Genomic DNA, 15486 nt, shown 5'->3' on the forward strand with positions numbered 1-15486 from the left:
ACTTTTGTATGCACAGCAGCAACACCAGGAAAAAAAATACAGTACATGCACAAATTGGCAGTGTCTCAGGGTGGTTGCTTTTGTGATGTGAAATTCTTTAAAGATAAACAAAGCACGACACCAAGCCTCACTCAATTAATTAAGCCAAAGAAAAGCCAACAGAAAAAAATTCTCGTACTGAAAGTTCGCAAACGAGTTATTTTTGGGAGGAAAGTGGTAGATGCTTGATTAATTTCTGGAAGGTTATCCTTACAGAGCTACTGTGTAGCACACAAACAAGAGGTGGATTTGAAGACACACAATGAACAAATAAAAGCAGTGGATGTCAATTTGCCAGACAGCATGTCGGGTCATTGCTTTGAGTGGTGAAACGGGCAAATATTTGCTGACGGACGGCCGAGGGGGGGGGGGCGGGGGGGGGGCTGTCAGCTGTAATGGTGGACCCTGAAAGATAAATAAATCCAATATGTGTCACTAGGAAATATCAGATTCTATCTGCATCACCATCACAGTGAGGGTCTCTCTTATATTATAATGCTTTCACATTCACACCTTCCTTTTGATAACAGCTTGTATCGTATGTCACAACATAATAGTGTGCGCACGCATGGCTCAGATATCTGATGAAAGAACACAATATGAAGAAATACAGTAAAAGGATGCCGGCCAACACTAAGATATCGTAAGCTGAAAAAATGCCACTCCTCTTTCAAAGAGGTTTCATTTGCTGTGTGTATCTCAAATTGGTTGTCTGCCAAAAGTCCCCATTTTCCCAAAACTGAGTCATTAAGATTCCAAGAAGAACGGGGTAAAGTCATCTTAAAGCTGCTTAAACAAACCACTGAAACTGTTAATGATTTCTCTAAATTCCAGGTTACAGCTCTACAAAGTATTGTTACAGTAATATGTACAATACATCGTTCACAATATATTAATTTTGTAACTCTCTCTGAGAAATACTGTGAGGGCCTTCAGCTTGGGCAATATTGGGTGGTGAAGACCTATATAAGGCCCCGGCATGGTCTGAAATGCTTTGAATTCTACTGGATAATTAGTCACTTCTTCCAAGAATGGGTGTGTCTGACTAGGGAAGATAAAGCATTACTCTGAGATAATCCATAGTTTGTTTTGTGTGGACCTTTGTAATAAACACTGATAAAACCCACAGAGAAATGACCAGAATGGTATTATCTGTCCTTGCTTAAAAGAAAAGAAATCATGTTTTACTTGTTTTATGAAGACCACAGCTGTCCAAAGCAAGAAAAGACTGTAGTTGGCTGAGATTAGCAGCGTGTGTATCATTCAGTGTTGTGGACTGGCAAAAAATAGTTTTGAATCGCGGGTGCCAATTTGACTGTGGAATTCCTCTGGTGAGACCAAGCCGATTGGTGACATGTGCTGCCAGTAATTCAACAGTGATGTTCTGAGAAGATCTGAGCAAAGGGCAGAACTGGGTTTTTGATTCTGATGGGGAGAGGCGGACAAATACGTCTCATGGGTTTCTGTTTTTCCCTGTCTGTGCTCTCGGGCTGGGATGTGGTTAGCAGGGTGACGTTCTGTGGTCATCTGACAACTTTAAATGGAGGATTTAATTGCCTCCAGTAGCAGTCTCCATGGAAACCAGAGAAGGACAGGAGGAGCACGCACACTGTACATTTAAACTGACAAATATTTTTGGATCACATTTCATCAGTGAGGGAGGAAGAAAAAAAAGATCTTTATACAGATGGTTCTGGCCCAGGCTATCAGAGGTGAATATTTAATCTACACAAAATAGCCTTTCACAAATTCCTACAATTTTCACACCAGCTTACACTAGATATAAAATGTATAAAAGACTTAAGTATTTAAACAATCTGTCTATGCAATCAGTACATTCATCTCTTATTTTTTTTTCAATGCACCATGAGCCCAAGTGCATTCAGCCAGAATATAGCACACAGTACAGAGAGATTCAGATGTGGGTGTTAAATAATACATCTCTTTGTTTCTTAAACAGCAGTCACACTCTGGCTTGCTGGTCCCGCTCAAGCATGAACAGAACAGAATCAGAGCTGTGCCTTTTTTCCCCCCAAAACTGTGTGTGTGTGGGTGTGTGTGGGCGTGAGTGTATGAGTGTGTGAGGGAAGTTGTAGGAGGTGGGGTGGCTCCAGGGGCATAAGGTGACCAGGCCTGAAGGGATACCTGATGATCTACCATGCTGATCTTTCCTGGCCTCCTGGATACTCCTGTGAGCTTAGCAGGCATCTGATTGGATGTGATGTCATTTGAGTAAGTGGAACTTTCTAAAGCACTGCTGCACTTACCCCACAAAAAAGGCACTGGAATGAACCCCTTCTGTGATTGGCTGTCAGAGCGGGGGCTGGGTGTGGGCACATCAGTGATCACAGCAGCAGCAGGGGTTTGGTAAACAAAAGCAGGGCGCGAGGGGGAGGATTGGGGGGGGGGGGGGATTGCATTGGGTGCTCATCCAAATGGCTGCACCGTTTTGAGGGAAGTGCCCATATTGTACGTTGCTTGTATGTTCTAAGCATGGGTCTCACTCTTTTACCAGAAAAAAAAGCAGTCAAATAACAGCATCCTGAAGCAGCTTAGCATCGCTCAGGCAGGTTGGTTACAGCAGCGACATCCCACTAGCATTTGGTGCGTGGGCTCAAAAGTAAAAAGAGGGTTAACTTCATGTTGACGGGGGGCTGCTTTGCAAATAAAAGCCCAGCTGTGTTTTGTTTTCGCCTGTAGCTGCTGCAGATGTACAACCTGTACTTTCCTCCCCCTGTTCCTCTCGCTGTCTCAAGGAGAGGGAGGTGATTCAGTGCCAACAGCACGCGCCCCTTTCTCTCTCTAACCTCCCTCACATGTGGCTCTGTGAGGTCCTGTCTGTCTCTCACCTTCCTCACATGTGGCACCGTGAGCCTCTCTCTGTCTCTCACCTTTATCACATGCAGTTCTCTGAGTCCCTCTGTCTCTCACCTTCCTCACATGTGGCACCGTGAGCCTCTCTCTGTCTCTCACCTTTATCACATGCAGTTCTCTGAGTCCCTCTGTCTCTCACCTTCCTATCATGTGGTTCTGTGAGTCTCTCTGTCTCTCTCCTTTCTCATATGTGGCTCCATGAGCCTCTCTCTGCCTCTCACCTTCCTAACATGTGGCTCTCTGACTCCCCTCTCTAACCTTTCTAACATGTGGCTCTGTGAGTCTCTCTGTCTCTCTCCTTTCTCAAACGTGACTCTGTGAGTCTCTCTGTGTCTCTCACCTTTCTCATATGTGGCTCCATGAGCCTCTCTCTGCCTCTCACCTTCCTAACATGTGGCTCTCTGACTCCCCTCTCTAACCTTTCTAACATGTGGCTCTGTGAGTCTCTCTGTCTCTCTCCTTTCTCAAACGTGACTCTGTGAGTCTCTCTGTGTCTCTCACCTTTCTCACATGTGACTCCTCCGTAGCTGGCCAGACAGAGGCAATAGAAGGACTCGGTCTTGGCGATGCAGGTGCCTCCGTTCTGACAGGGGTTCGAATGGCAGGCGTCGATATCTGCAGCAGTACAGAAACACATCCTATCAGAACACAGCAAACTGCAAGAATGAGACATTATAAATACCGAAATCAGGGGCGCCTACCTTTTGCTGTCATGCACTGACTCATATTGTTTTATTAATATTTCATATAATCCACACAAATCTTGTGTGGCAAGAACACCCCTCCCTCCTGTTGGCAATAGTCACACAATGTAGGACAGAAAACACATCTGTTCAATGAAGCAAAACAGTAAAAAAAAAAAAAAAAAAGAAAAGACAAAGTGACAGGGAGAAAAGTAAACAAATAAAAAATATATACCAGCTGAGCAACAACTGTACCACTTGTGTAACATTCAGTAATTTCACTGAGTTCCAACCCGGTCTTGCCAACCCCGTCTTGCATGAAAATCACTGACGTGCATGAAAAAATCAAAAGACTTGCTCTCCATCCCAAAACACCATGATTGGCTCAAACTGCACTGACAGCACACAGTAGCTCCACCCATGAAGCCTCCCTGCCTCCCTCTGCCTCACCTGGTGACCATATAGCCAGGTATAAATCTGAAAGTTTTGGAGATCAGAGCCTCTTAAAGAGTCCTAACAAAGCAAATTATTGATTAATAAAGGGATTTTCCTATAGGTGCAGAAGCAGTGGGCTTGCACACACACACAAACACACACACACACACACACACACAGCAGTCTGAATTCCTCTCAGCAAACATCAGGTTCAGACCACAAGCACGGCGAAAGGCTGGATGACATCTGAGCAAACACACACACACACACACACACACACACACACACACACACACACACACACACACAAGGAGCACAGGTCTACATGGACATGGATGCTATTCTAACTTACGCATCTTGCAGTGTGTACATGCAAACGAGTTTTGGATTAAAACGAATCTACAGGGCTGTGAAAGTCTCATCTGCAAACAGAATAGATACTGTCCAAGTGTAGAAGTATACAGACACACACAAGTGTGCACACGCGCACACACACACATGCACACACACACGCTCGCGCACACGCACGCACACACACACTCACGCACACACACACACACACGCTACAGCACTCTCCCTGTAAACACGCTGGCCTGATATCTCCCCTGACGGGTGAACATTCGCTCGCTCCGCCAAATGGGGCCTGTGGGCAAAATCAATTTCAAAGATAGCCGATATCCCAGCATCCTCTGCCCCAGAACCGTCTTAGTGTCTCTCTCAGAGGGCTCCTTGAGACAGGCACACACAGTGGAGGGAGGCGATGGGATATGAGTTTGTGATTTTTAAGATTTTAAAAATACTTCCTGAAAGCAGGAGGATGGTAAATCCCCCTGGATGGATTAATGAGGGTTTTTTTTTTTTTAAACAGCAAGCTGCACTCATCTTTTCAAATGTTGTTGAAACAGGAGTTAGATACACAACATGGAGGAGACTGAAGGCTGTATCAACTTGCACTGGGGTGGGTTAGCATCAGAGAGCATCCAAGATCCTCTATAGCTACAAGATTTCAAACTCTGTATATCAATATGTGCATTCTATGCTTGATTTGCTTCTACACTGCCCCTAGTAGAATGCCCCTATTCTTTCATCACTGGAGAGGCTTGGATTTTACTATTTTTTTGTTGATGAGCATCTGAATATTGATCCAAGTAATTGATTGGTGATCTCTTGGTAAAATAATGAGGAGTTGTTTGGTCTCTTTTGGTGCAGAATTTGACCAAAAGGTTCAATATTCCCGCCACACCCTCTACACCCCTACTCAACATTAAAATTCTGTGCTGCTCTCTCGCTTGCCTGGGAGGTCAAAGGTCATCCTGTGGTGATTACAGCTGGGAGATAGTGACACCAGAAGTCCCTCATTAGCAGTTATTTGACATGCAGAGTTCGTCAGTGGCTCGGCATGCGGTACTTTTGGGGGCTGTCAGGACGAACACGATGTGCCATCGTCGAGTTCCCTCGGCGACAGGACTCCCTGTGCTGCCAAAAGGACAGATATTACGGGCTGCCGGGGCTGAGCAATGCAAAATAATGACTGTGCCCATCAGCTAGGGGCGATCATATTCAGCAACGATTTACAAAAAATAATTAAAAAAATAACATAAGGGGGCTCCGTGATTTTAATTCATTTCTGTCACTGCACCATATTTCAGGTGGTAACCTACTTGTTTAAAAGATGAGCACTGGCTGATTTTCCTAGATGTTGTGAAATGAGAGAACAGGGTACCGGGCCCATCCAGCAGGCTTTTGCAGTTTCACATAAAGCATATAAAAGCCAGCCGAGCTCCTTGCCGCTGACAGACATGCGGAAACCTCACAGAGAGTCGAACAGAGAGAGAGAGAGAGAGAGAGAGAGAGAGAGAGAGAGAGAGAGAGAGAGAGAGAGAGAGAGAGAGAATTTTAATTCAGTGCCGTCTGTGACATTATTGTATTACCATTTAACATTCTGAAGGATAAATTACACACTACACGGGAGGGAAGAATGAATGTTCCTGCTGATTGTCTCTGCTGTAATTGCTACAGGAAAAAAAAATGGGAATAGTCCTGTCTTTTCAGTGAAGAATGCTTTGTGGATTGCACGGTGGAGAGAGGGGTTGTCTAGGGGGAGAGATGGAGGAGGAGAGAGAGAGAAAAAGAGAGAGAGAGAGAAGGAGAAATAAATGGGACAGACAAGAGCCTTTCTCCAGCTGTCAGTGTTCAGAGCCGCGGCAGCCCTGACTTTACACACCAGATCATTTGACACTTTCTCAGTCTGAGACGATGTCGCCTTAACATCAGCGAAACATAAGACCCAAATAATGTTAAACCCTCGTCTATCCCTCTGTCGTGCCTGCCATAGGGTTTTAGGAGGAGCTCAAAGCTCGGCTCGCTGTGTCCTTATGCATCGAGGGGCAACTCCGAGAAACTTAATGTTCGCCATTTTCAGATCAAACGGCGTTTTGATCAATTAAGGAAAAGCCTGTGAAGCCGAAAATGCAAAGGAGGCTTCACCTCTGGGAGCCACAGACAGAGAGGCTTGTGGAGTGTGGACGTCCAGACATCAGAGAGAGGCCATGCAGATGAACCAGGCCCACGATGGCTTCAGCTCTCAGCCGCTGCATGAAAAGATCAAAACGGGTCCACATGATGGACTCCTTCAGGCGTTTCTCTAAAGAACGTCCCCCCTTGTCGTCTTCTCAAAGATAATTGATGATCCTCTACCTCTGCAAAGACACAGCCAGTAGAGGAAGCTCTGGCCATGGTAGAGTGTCAATGAGTTACAGTGCTGGACTGCAGTGTTTTCAGTATCTCATTGTTAGCAACTGGCAACAAGAGCATTGAGTAGGTCATTGTTAGCAACTGGCAACAAGAGCATTCAGTAGGTCATTGTTAGTAATTGGCAGCAAGAGTGTTCAGTAGGTCATTGTCAATAATTTGGCAGGAGTGTTGTTATGCATGTCCACTAGAGACAGAAACCAGGCAAAACAAAGGATGACATGGATTGAAAAAATGGCTAAACAACTAGAAAACTTGATTCATAACCATAGGGTTGCGGGGTCAAATCCCATGTTAGGCGCTGCTGTTGGAGCCTTCAGCAAAATACTTCACTTGTGCTTGATTTATTGGCATGCTTCTCTAAATATGAAGCCGTACGAATCGATGATATGTGAAATGAAAGCTATGAAAATAGCCCAATGCATAAATAATGTATGGGGCTAGCCTGTGGGTAGCCAGCAGGTTGATTGCAGCGCTTGCACAGACAAAAAGGAAAGAAGCAATATTAAATGAAAAACATGTCTGTTAAGTACACACAGTGCACTCTGTATTTATTCATACCCCTGACTAAATCGGAACGAAAACATGTCACGTGCATACTGGCTCACTGTCTACTTAAAATAAATAAGTTATACAGTACTTTAAATTTAATAATGCTGCACATTTACTGCAAAGTAAATATCGTTCACATTTTTATGCCATGCAGTCCTGGCCAACTGATCATGGGCTGGGGCTACATCCGCAGCATGATGTAGTATTTCAGGACTTGGGGGCCGTGACCAGAGGCTTGTGCCTTCAGTCCCCAGTTGGGTCACTGCTGTTCTGCCAGGCACTCAAACTTGAATGGCTTCAGGAAAAACTGCAGCTGTAGAAATGTCTAGCATTCAGTACATGTGAGCTGGGCGAGTGACCTTGAATGAGTCTTTATGCATCTGCGCAGCGCATAAATAACAATAACGCTGAACAAAGCCGCTACGCCCACAAACGGGGCAAGCGCTCGGACCGCTCGCGCCTGCCGCCGCCGCTGCTGTGGCGGAGATGAAAAGGTATTAATCGCCCCGACTTCATTTATCTGTCAGACTCCATCTCACGGTCCGCTGTTAAACGCAACTTGACTCACTGCTTTCCTCAAAGGGCAGAGACACTGAGGGGATCGATCGAGGTTTGTTTAACACGAGCGCCGCATTAGAACTCAGGCGTTGTACCGTAAAGAGAACAGAGGGGAAGGCGCTCCGTCTGTGTGCGCATGTATGTGTGTGTACGAGAATGTGAGCGTGTGTGTGTGTGCGTGTGTGTGTGTACGAGAATGTGAGCGTGTGTGTGTGTGCATGGGTATGTGCATGCATGCCTCTCTATGTGTATGTGTACATGTATGTGAATGTGTGCATGCATGCATGTGTGTGTGTGCGCGCGCGTGCATGCGTGTGTGTGTGTGCGCATGCGCGTGCATGCGTGTGTGCGCATGCGCGTGCATGCGTGTGTGTGAGAGTATGAGTGTGTGTGTGTGTGTGTGTGTGTATATGTGTGTGCGCGTGCGTGCGTGAGAGAGAGAGAGAAAAGCAACCAGTGGTGGAGCCATTTAGAGACAAAGCAAAACATACAAATCTGTGAAGTACATACCAACACCAGTCACGTACACTTTTTACAGTGTACACATGTATAGCCGTTATAGAGAAACAAGTGCAACCTCTCTTCACTGTTTCAACCTGGCTGAGACAGGCCACTGAGGAACAGCAAAGGATGGTTTAATGACCTCCCGCTGGCCCTCTACATTAATGAGAGGAGATAGCATGGAGACCTACCCTCTATTGACTGCATTCCTCCCTGTAATGATGAGGGAAGACCAGAGGGGGGCAGTGTGGGGCGCCACACACTCAGAGGGCAGAGGCTAATCAATCACTGTGTCACCCCTTTCAAGTGATGGGACAATGAGACTTTGTGGACCCCATCATGGGTGGAGCTACTTTGTGCTGTTAATTATTGATTTGTAAGGAGCCAATAAAAAACCCTTTGCTGTCCATAGCAAAACGCTATGATAGGTTCAAGCCAGTGCGGTCATCAGTAACACAATGTAGGTCCACCCATTTTGTGGTCACTTTCACACCCCTGACTCTCTCTACTTCCAAAGGTATGCTGTTAGAGCCAGTATGACAGGAGTCCATGGAACAGATTTATTTCTTTAATTGCTGGTGTTCACATGGTGTAATCCCCGTTTTTTTTTTACAGCCTGCTCACTGCCTCACTAAAGCTAATCCACACTCTCCATCACTCAGAGACCACGATACACACACCGCCCAAAAAAAAAAAAAAAAATTAATTATAGCAACAAACTGTCACTCTGCATGGACCGAACAAGACAGACAGCCATTGTGTCTCCCTCCACCATTATCCATTCTTTGAGTGCAGCCCCCCCACTGCACCCCCCCCCACCCCGTGTTACTCATGTTCCACAATGATACACAGAATAAAGTGCCTTTGAAAGGAGTCAGGCTCAATGTTCACCTCCCCTCCAAAGAGAATCGGCAGTTAGGCTCTGTGCTGCTGGCTGGTGCTCGCTCCGTACAACAATTCAGCACTGCCGAAAATGTCCGGGTCTTGCCAACCTTCCCTGTCAAGAAATACTCGTCACAGAGCTTAGCAGAATCTACATTAGCTCATGAAATCTCATGAAAACTCCTTTTTCAGTCTTGTGTTGGCACTGTTTAATGGAAAAAAAAAATCGCTCAACGGCCTGTGTCAAACTTTTGCCATCACCTACAGAGCTGTGTGACCTCTGTCCTTTTGGACTTGTGAACAGACTTGGACAGCTGGCTAGTTGCCTGGAGAGACCTGGAGCAGTCTGTACTGTACTGTGGTCAACCTGAAATTCCCAGTGGCTGTGTCTGAGTGAGAAAGCAAACGCATCTCTGTGTTAGACAGGTAGCTCTGGAGATAATTTTAGTGAGTGGGAAATAAGACTGACATGCCCCCCTGCCCACACAACAAGGCAAGAAAAATAAATATTTTTTCACATACTGTTTGATTCTCTTCTTTGAGTTAAGTCAGAGGAACTCTTGCGATGGGTTTTTAGAAGCACACAATTAATTTCAACCGCCTTCAGTGGTAATTAACATTGTGCTGACACTTAACGAAAAGTCACAAAACTCATGGTGGCTTTTTGGATAAAAACAGAGATAAAAAAAGGAATTAATAATTATACTCTGAGCAATATCAGATAACATAATGTGGGCACATCCAATGCTGCCTGAAATACAACAGGCAACAGAATTAAATTATACAGAGGGCTCCATCCAATCGTGCATACTCCATGGAATCAACTGACAAGTTCTGCCATGCAGTGAGGTCTGAGCTTGACAGACAAAATAGCAAAGTTGAGAACGATGTGTTTTTTTTTTCCCTCTCTCTTTCACCACATCCCGGATCGTGCTCCTATTGATCTTTAATGAACAATTACAAAGTTAAAAACACAATTATCCACTGGAAACTGGCAGCTCTCCAAGCCATGTGGTTTTGTGTCCTTGCCCATGTCCGTCGGGCGTGACTCATGCATCTCCCGATCAGCTGCTTTACTTACGAATGTGATCTGAAAGTGAAACTGTTAACACACGGTCCCACGACAAGACCACACATTTTAATTACTCAACCGGCGATACCGCTAGTGAAGAGTCATCCGTATGAATATGTATTCACAAACACACCGTGCATATCCGGTGCAGATGTAGTACAGATAAGTGCTTCATCGGCAAATCCGTGTTCAAGTGCATATAAATGTGGTGAACTGTGCTGACGAAGCCGCCGTGTGACTGAGACGAATGGCAGCTGTAAAGACAGCCTTAAGGCAAGAACACACTAAACATTAAGTCATTATATTCTATGGAGGCACAGACAGCTCTCCTGCATCTCCTCTGTCATGCATGGGTGATGCAAAAATTACTGTTTGTCCAGGCGGTGGGATTGATGTTATCACCCTGAAGCCAATTGGGCAGTCGGGGGAAGCTGAAATGCAGTTCATGTCATACTAAGGTATGGCCCTGAAACCAATCAGGGCATAGGGGAGGATTCACTGTAGTGTAATGGTGGAGGAGGGATGTCTGAATGTAAAATATTGTATTTGTTCTGAAGGCATGATTTGAATGTAATGCAGTAGGTCAATAAGGCAATGAGCATTAATGTATTATTTATGACAAACCTGTTTCATACAGTCTGTGTGTGTATAGTGTGTTAGCCTGCCATTCTCTTCCCGGTTTTCCCTGCCCCTGTCTGCCACAGGATTGGCTTCACTAACCAGATGCCCTTGCAGCCACTGGTTTCCCTCATGGGAGGAGCCAATGTCAAACTACAGTCATCACACAGGCATCTTGATCAGGTCAGGGTCAGGTCAATGTCCAAACATAATTTTATTTCAGGTTCGAGCTTAACTGTTTAATATTAGTCAGCCAATGTTTCCTGAGGCTTGTTGACTTTCCTGCCTTCGACAGCACACAATTTTTGCTCTATTTTCTAAAGCAAAATTAAACAGTTAAACCCAGTCCGTCTTTGTTGCCACACAATGTTCTCCCCCCTCCGTGGAATAATCCAGCTTCGTACAATTTTTGTCCTTTTGCTCAAAGATTTCTGCCCTGTCAGGGTAAGAATCCGTCAGTAGTTTTGCAGTCCAGCTCACAGACACTAAACGATTCTGGTATGGACAGGCTATGCGACAATCATGACTATTAGGAATGAAGTGTAGCTGGCAAGCTTAGGTAAGGGAGATGTTTTTCATGCCCTGGGAATAAAAGAGAGGCAGCATCAGGAAATAACACCCTGAACTCTGAGGGAAGACAGACAGGGTTGATAGAGCTTTAAAAAATGAATCTGTATTGTGGCATGCACAATAGCAAGGCTGGAGATTGACAGAAGATGGCTGGACTGCAACATTGGCAAGAACAGAAATGTGGTGATAAAGAGGCACACTATGGCTTAGGCATTTTCTTTCTTTTTTGCATTTTTCCCCTAATTCACTAAACATTTGTGACCGGTGATGGTACATTAGGCTTATCTCGCATTGACAACACAGGCCGAGGCGAATGCAGTTCTCTGATACGGACACATGCTAACGCAGCTACTTTCCACACTGCAAGATCAGCACGGCGCCAGGATGCGGGGTGTGGGTTCGAAGGATAGGCGCATCTCCCTGATGTCATCTGGGAAACTCACAGGCACCCAATCGAATTGCTGGGTGCAAACATCGAGGGAATGAGTGAAACTTGGCAGAAAAAACCCTCCCCTGCCCTTGGGGAAGGAAGTCAATTTGTTCCGCTGTTGGGTCGGTCTCTGCCAGTAGATTATATGTATGGGCTCTTGCCTGGGCTTAAGGGCTTGAGCTGCACTTAGAACAAGAGCCTTAACTGCCTGGGCCATTTAGGAGCCCCCAGTGCATTTTCCCTCTGTATGGTGTCTATAACTGCAGCAGATCCTCATCATGGTTAGCAGTAACTAGCTCTATTGGTAATGGCCTGGGGAAACAGTGTCCCATGATAATGGAAAACAGCACAAGCATAGTGCTTACTACCCACTGTATATATCTCAATTTAAAACGCTCAGCGAGATTTTGCTGATGATCAGTGCGACGCCCTCATTTTAACCCCGACTGCTTAGAGAACAAAGTTCATTCATGCAGCGCTCTAAGCCTAAACAACTGTAATACACTTGATGTTCTCTGTTGATGTTTCTGTCATAGCAACAGCTAAAAATGAGACCGATGAGGTCATGACTACAATGGCCACTGCTGTTAAAATGTCTGGCTGCAGATAAACACCAGAATGCTGGCTCCCTATACTAGCCAGACCTATCTGTGTCTACAAAGCCACAAGTAAGTTCCTCAAAATATCTGTACAGCTTGGTCTCTCCGGAGATTTTTCTCTCAATTAGCAATTAATTTGTCTTCAGTGATTCACATGATATCTTCGTGTTCACATGCTCCCCCAGGCCAGACAATGGCCTCCAGTCCAGAGGTTGGAGTTCAGGGAAAGGACATCGAAACAATTCTCACACAAATAGTCACAACTTCATTACACAGAAATTAGATCCTGCTCCACACCATCTGTGAACAGAGAGCATGCTGGGAGAGCAATTTGAAACAAATATGTATGTACTGCTCAATGATACTGTTCATCTCCAGAAAAACAAACACACACGCACACACATACACACACACAGGCACGTCCGCACGCTAACTCATTTACTGACAGAATGTGTCTCACTTTGTCTAGCTCAGTTTAAACACAATGTGTCTCAGTAGTTTCAATGTGTTTTGTATTTGTTTGACCGCTTAAAGGTGAGACCTGTGTCTTTTTTATCCTGCCAGTCAAAGATGAGAGGGGGGAGAGAGAGAGAGAGAGAGAGCGAGAGAGCGAGAGAGAGAGAGAGAGAGAGAGAGAGAGCGAGCGAGAGAGAGAGAGAGAGAGAGAGAGCGAGAGACAGAGACAGAGACAACAAAAAGAGCCCCACTCAGACAGGTGCTAACTCATAAAGATTTTTTTTTGCTTTACGCTACTAGCTTCTGATTAATTACACCCAGCTCTTAAAAGACTTGCCCCCTCTCTCTCTCTGGGTCGCTGGCGCTCTAAGCGGGAATTGGCGTTTGGCACTGCGGATTAATTTTTCACTCCACTCCGCAGTCAGAGAGGAGCCACAGACCCATGGAGATGCAGGAAAAGGGCTCTGCGCTTATGATAGGACAGAGAGAGCAGGTATGGGTGGCCTGTCACTCATCAGAGCCCATCTCTCAGGTTCTCAAAACATGCTTTCAAAGTGCTGACCAGAAATAATAATAATAATAATAAAAAAAAAAAAAACGCATCAATAAAAAGCAGAAAAATGGAGTAAGCATAACGCTGCCGCTGGTGAATATTTATCATCTCTCTGCACCTCAGTGACTCATCACTCGCTGAAATGAGAGCTGTATCTGTGCGGAAACGCACCGCCACGGGCCAGAGAGCGCTAAGAGGACGGGGCCTTCCTGCTGCTGCTTTGTTGTCCGAGGTGCACTGGAGCTCCTGCGTGTAACCCTGTCCACGTGCGAGATTTCGCCACATCTCCGCTCCGGACGTCACACGTTAGCGCGGAAACGAACGGTCAGGCAGCAGCTTTGTGCACGGCTGCATGTGTTCTAATAGCCGCCCGGGGGGGGCGGGGGGCTTCTGCACAGTGATGGGAGAGTGAAGCCGAGTGAAGCCGCAAGGGGCGGAGCTACCATGTGTTACCAATGAATGACTCGCTCATTTGAGCGATCCATGGCGTGCCACTGCACAGGGCATTTGATTGGCTCACACAGGTGAGTGATTGACATCATATAGCAGCTCCTCCCCATTTTGAGATTCATTAACCCTTATTTGCCTGCCATTACATTACATGATTTTCATTTAGCACTCATCCAGGGCAACTTTTGGGTTAAGTACCTTGCCCAAGGGTGCAACAGCAGTGCCTCAGCAGGGAATTGAATCAGCAACCTTTCGGTCACAAGCCCTGCTCCTCACCACTACACCATACTGTTGCCACCACTACTATTACATGTTTTAATGTGTAAAAATACCTCATGTTCATTTTCCTTGATGTCAATGTGCTCATCTACTAGCCACTGTGGCTAAGACCGCAATGCATCCTGCCTCGTTTTTCATAGTGATGTCAGTCCTACTGATATTGTGCAGCCATCCACTGTGCTCTCAGTCCTCACACAAACACACACACACTCTCACACACACACACACACACACACACACACACAAACACACACTCACGCAACACTCCTGTATTCGCCACTGCCGTCTCCCATCGTTCCAGGAATCACTGAGCCTTGTAATAGGTTTCCAGAGACACGGCTCACAGGGGGGGGACTCCCGCTCAAACACATGTCTCTTGGCCAGATAAGCTCTGCTGGCCCCTGTCGTGAAAAACCCAAGACCCGCCTGAACACAACTCGACGCGGTGCCGTGAAAGGGGTAGAGCAAGGACACCGCGCTCAGTAAAGACTGGCTAATCTTGAGCAGGATTACAGCGCAATGACAGGGACTGGAAGCGCTCAGCTCCCGCTGGCGCCATGACAACCGCATGAACCCGGGCCCCCTTTTCCGTAGGGTTTATACACACACACAAATCTGCAGAACCTCAAGCACCTCTCACTGGCAGGCTCAAGAGGGTCAGAGTCTGTGGTAACGGTAAGCCAGCACAAACCCTTCGAGGACCCTATTAAAATAGGGCAAAACGCGAAAAACAATCTCAGATTAAACCACTTCCTTTACAAAAACCATCTATTCGTGCGCTGCATATTTCAGTGGCTGGGGGGTTTTTGAGTGGAGTCAAACAGCCCATCTATTTCAATTAGAATTTTGGGAGCGAAAGAGAGACCTGCTCAGACAGGTGGTATCACATAAAGAACCATATATTTTTCATTTCTTCTGCTCAACACGACTGGCCTCTGATTAATTACACTCTTAAGACTTTGCTTTCCTCTCTCTCCCCCTCTCGGTCTCTCTTTTTCTCTGTCTCCTTCTCTCTGTCTCCTTCTCCCTGTCTCCTTCTCTCTGTCTCCTTCTCTCTGTCTCCTTCTCTGTCTCTCTCTCTCTCCCCCCCTCCCTCTCTCTCTCGCACTCAGTGGATGGCTGCACTGTAAGTGGCAGTGTGGATTAATCTTTCTCTCTGCTCCAAAGTTACAGAGGAGCTACAG

General features: G+C 46.0%; 1 protein-coding gene across 1 annotated transcript in view; it reads right to left on the reverse strand.

Annotated features, from left to right (window-relative positions):
* LOC118795626 (neurocan core protein-like) overlaps positions 1 to 15486 on the reverse strand; it is an 82063-nt gene that overhangs the window by 15250 nt on the left and 51327 nt on the right. Inside the window, exon 9 of the mRNA XM_036554249.1 lies at positions 3415 to 3528. Coding sequence (XP_036410142.1) covers positions 3415 to 3528 — 114 coding nt within the window. The remainder of the gene's footprint in view (positions 1 to 3414; positions 3529 to 15486) is intronic.

The sequence above is a fragment of the Megalops cyprinoides genome, chromosome 20 (genome assembly GCF_013368585.1).
Source record: "Megalops cyprinoides isolate fMegCyp1 chromosome 20, fMegCyp1.pri, whole genome shotgun sequence".
Lineage (NCBI taxonomy): Eukaryota > Metazoa > Chordata > Actinopteri > Elopiformes > Megalopidae > Megalops > Megalops cyprinoides.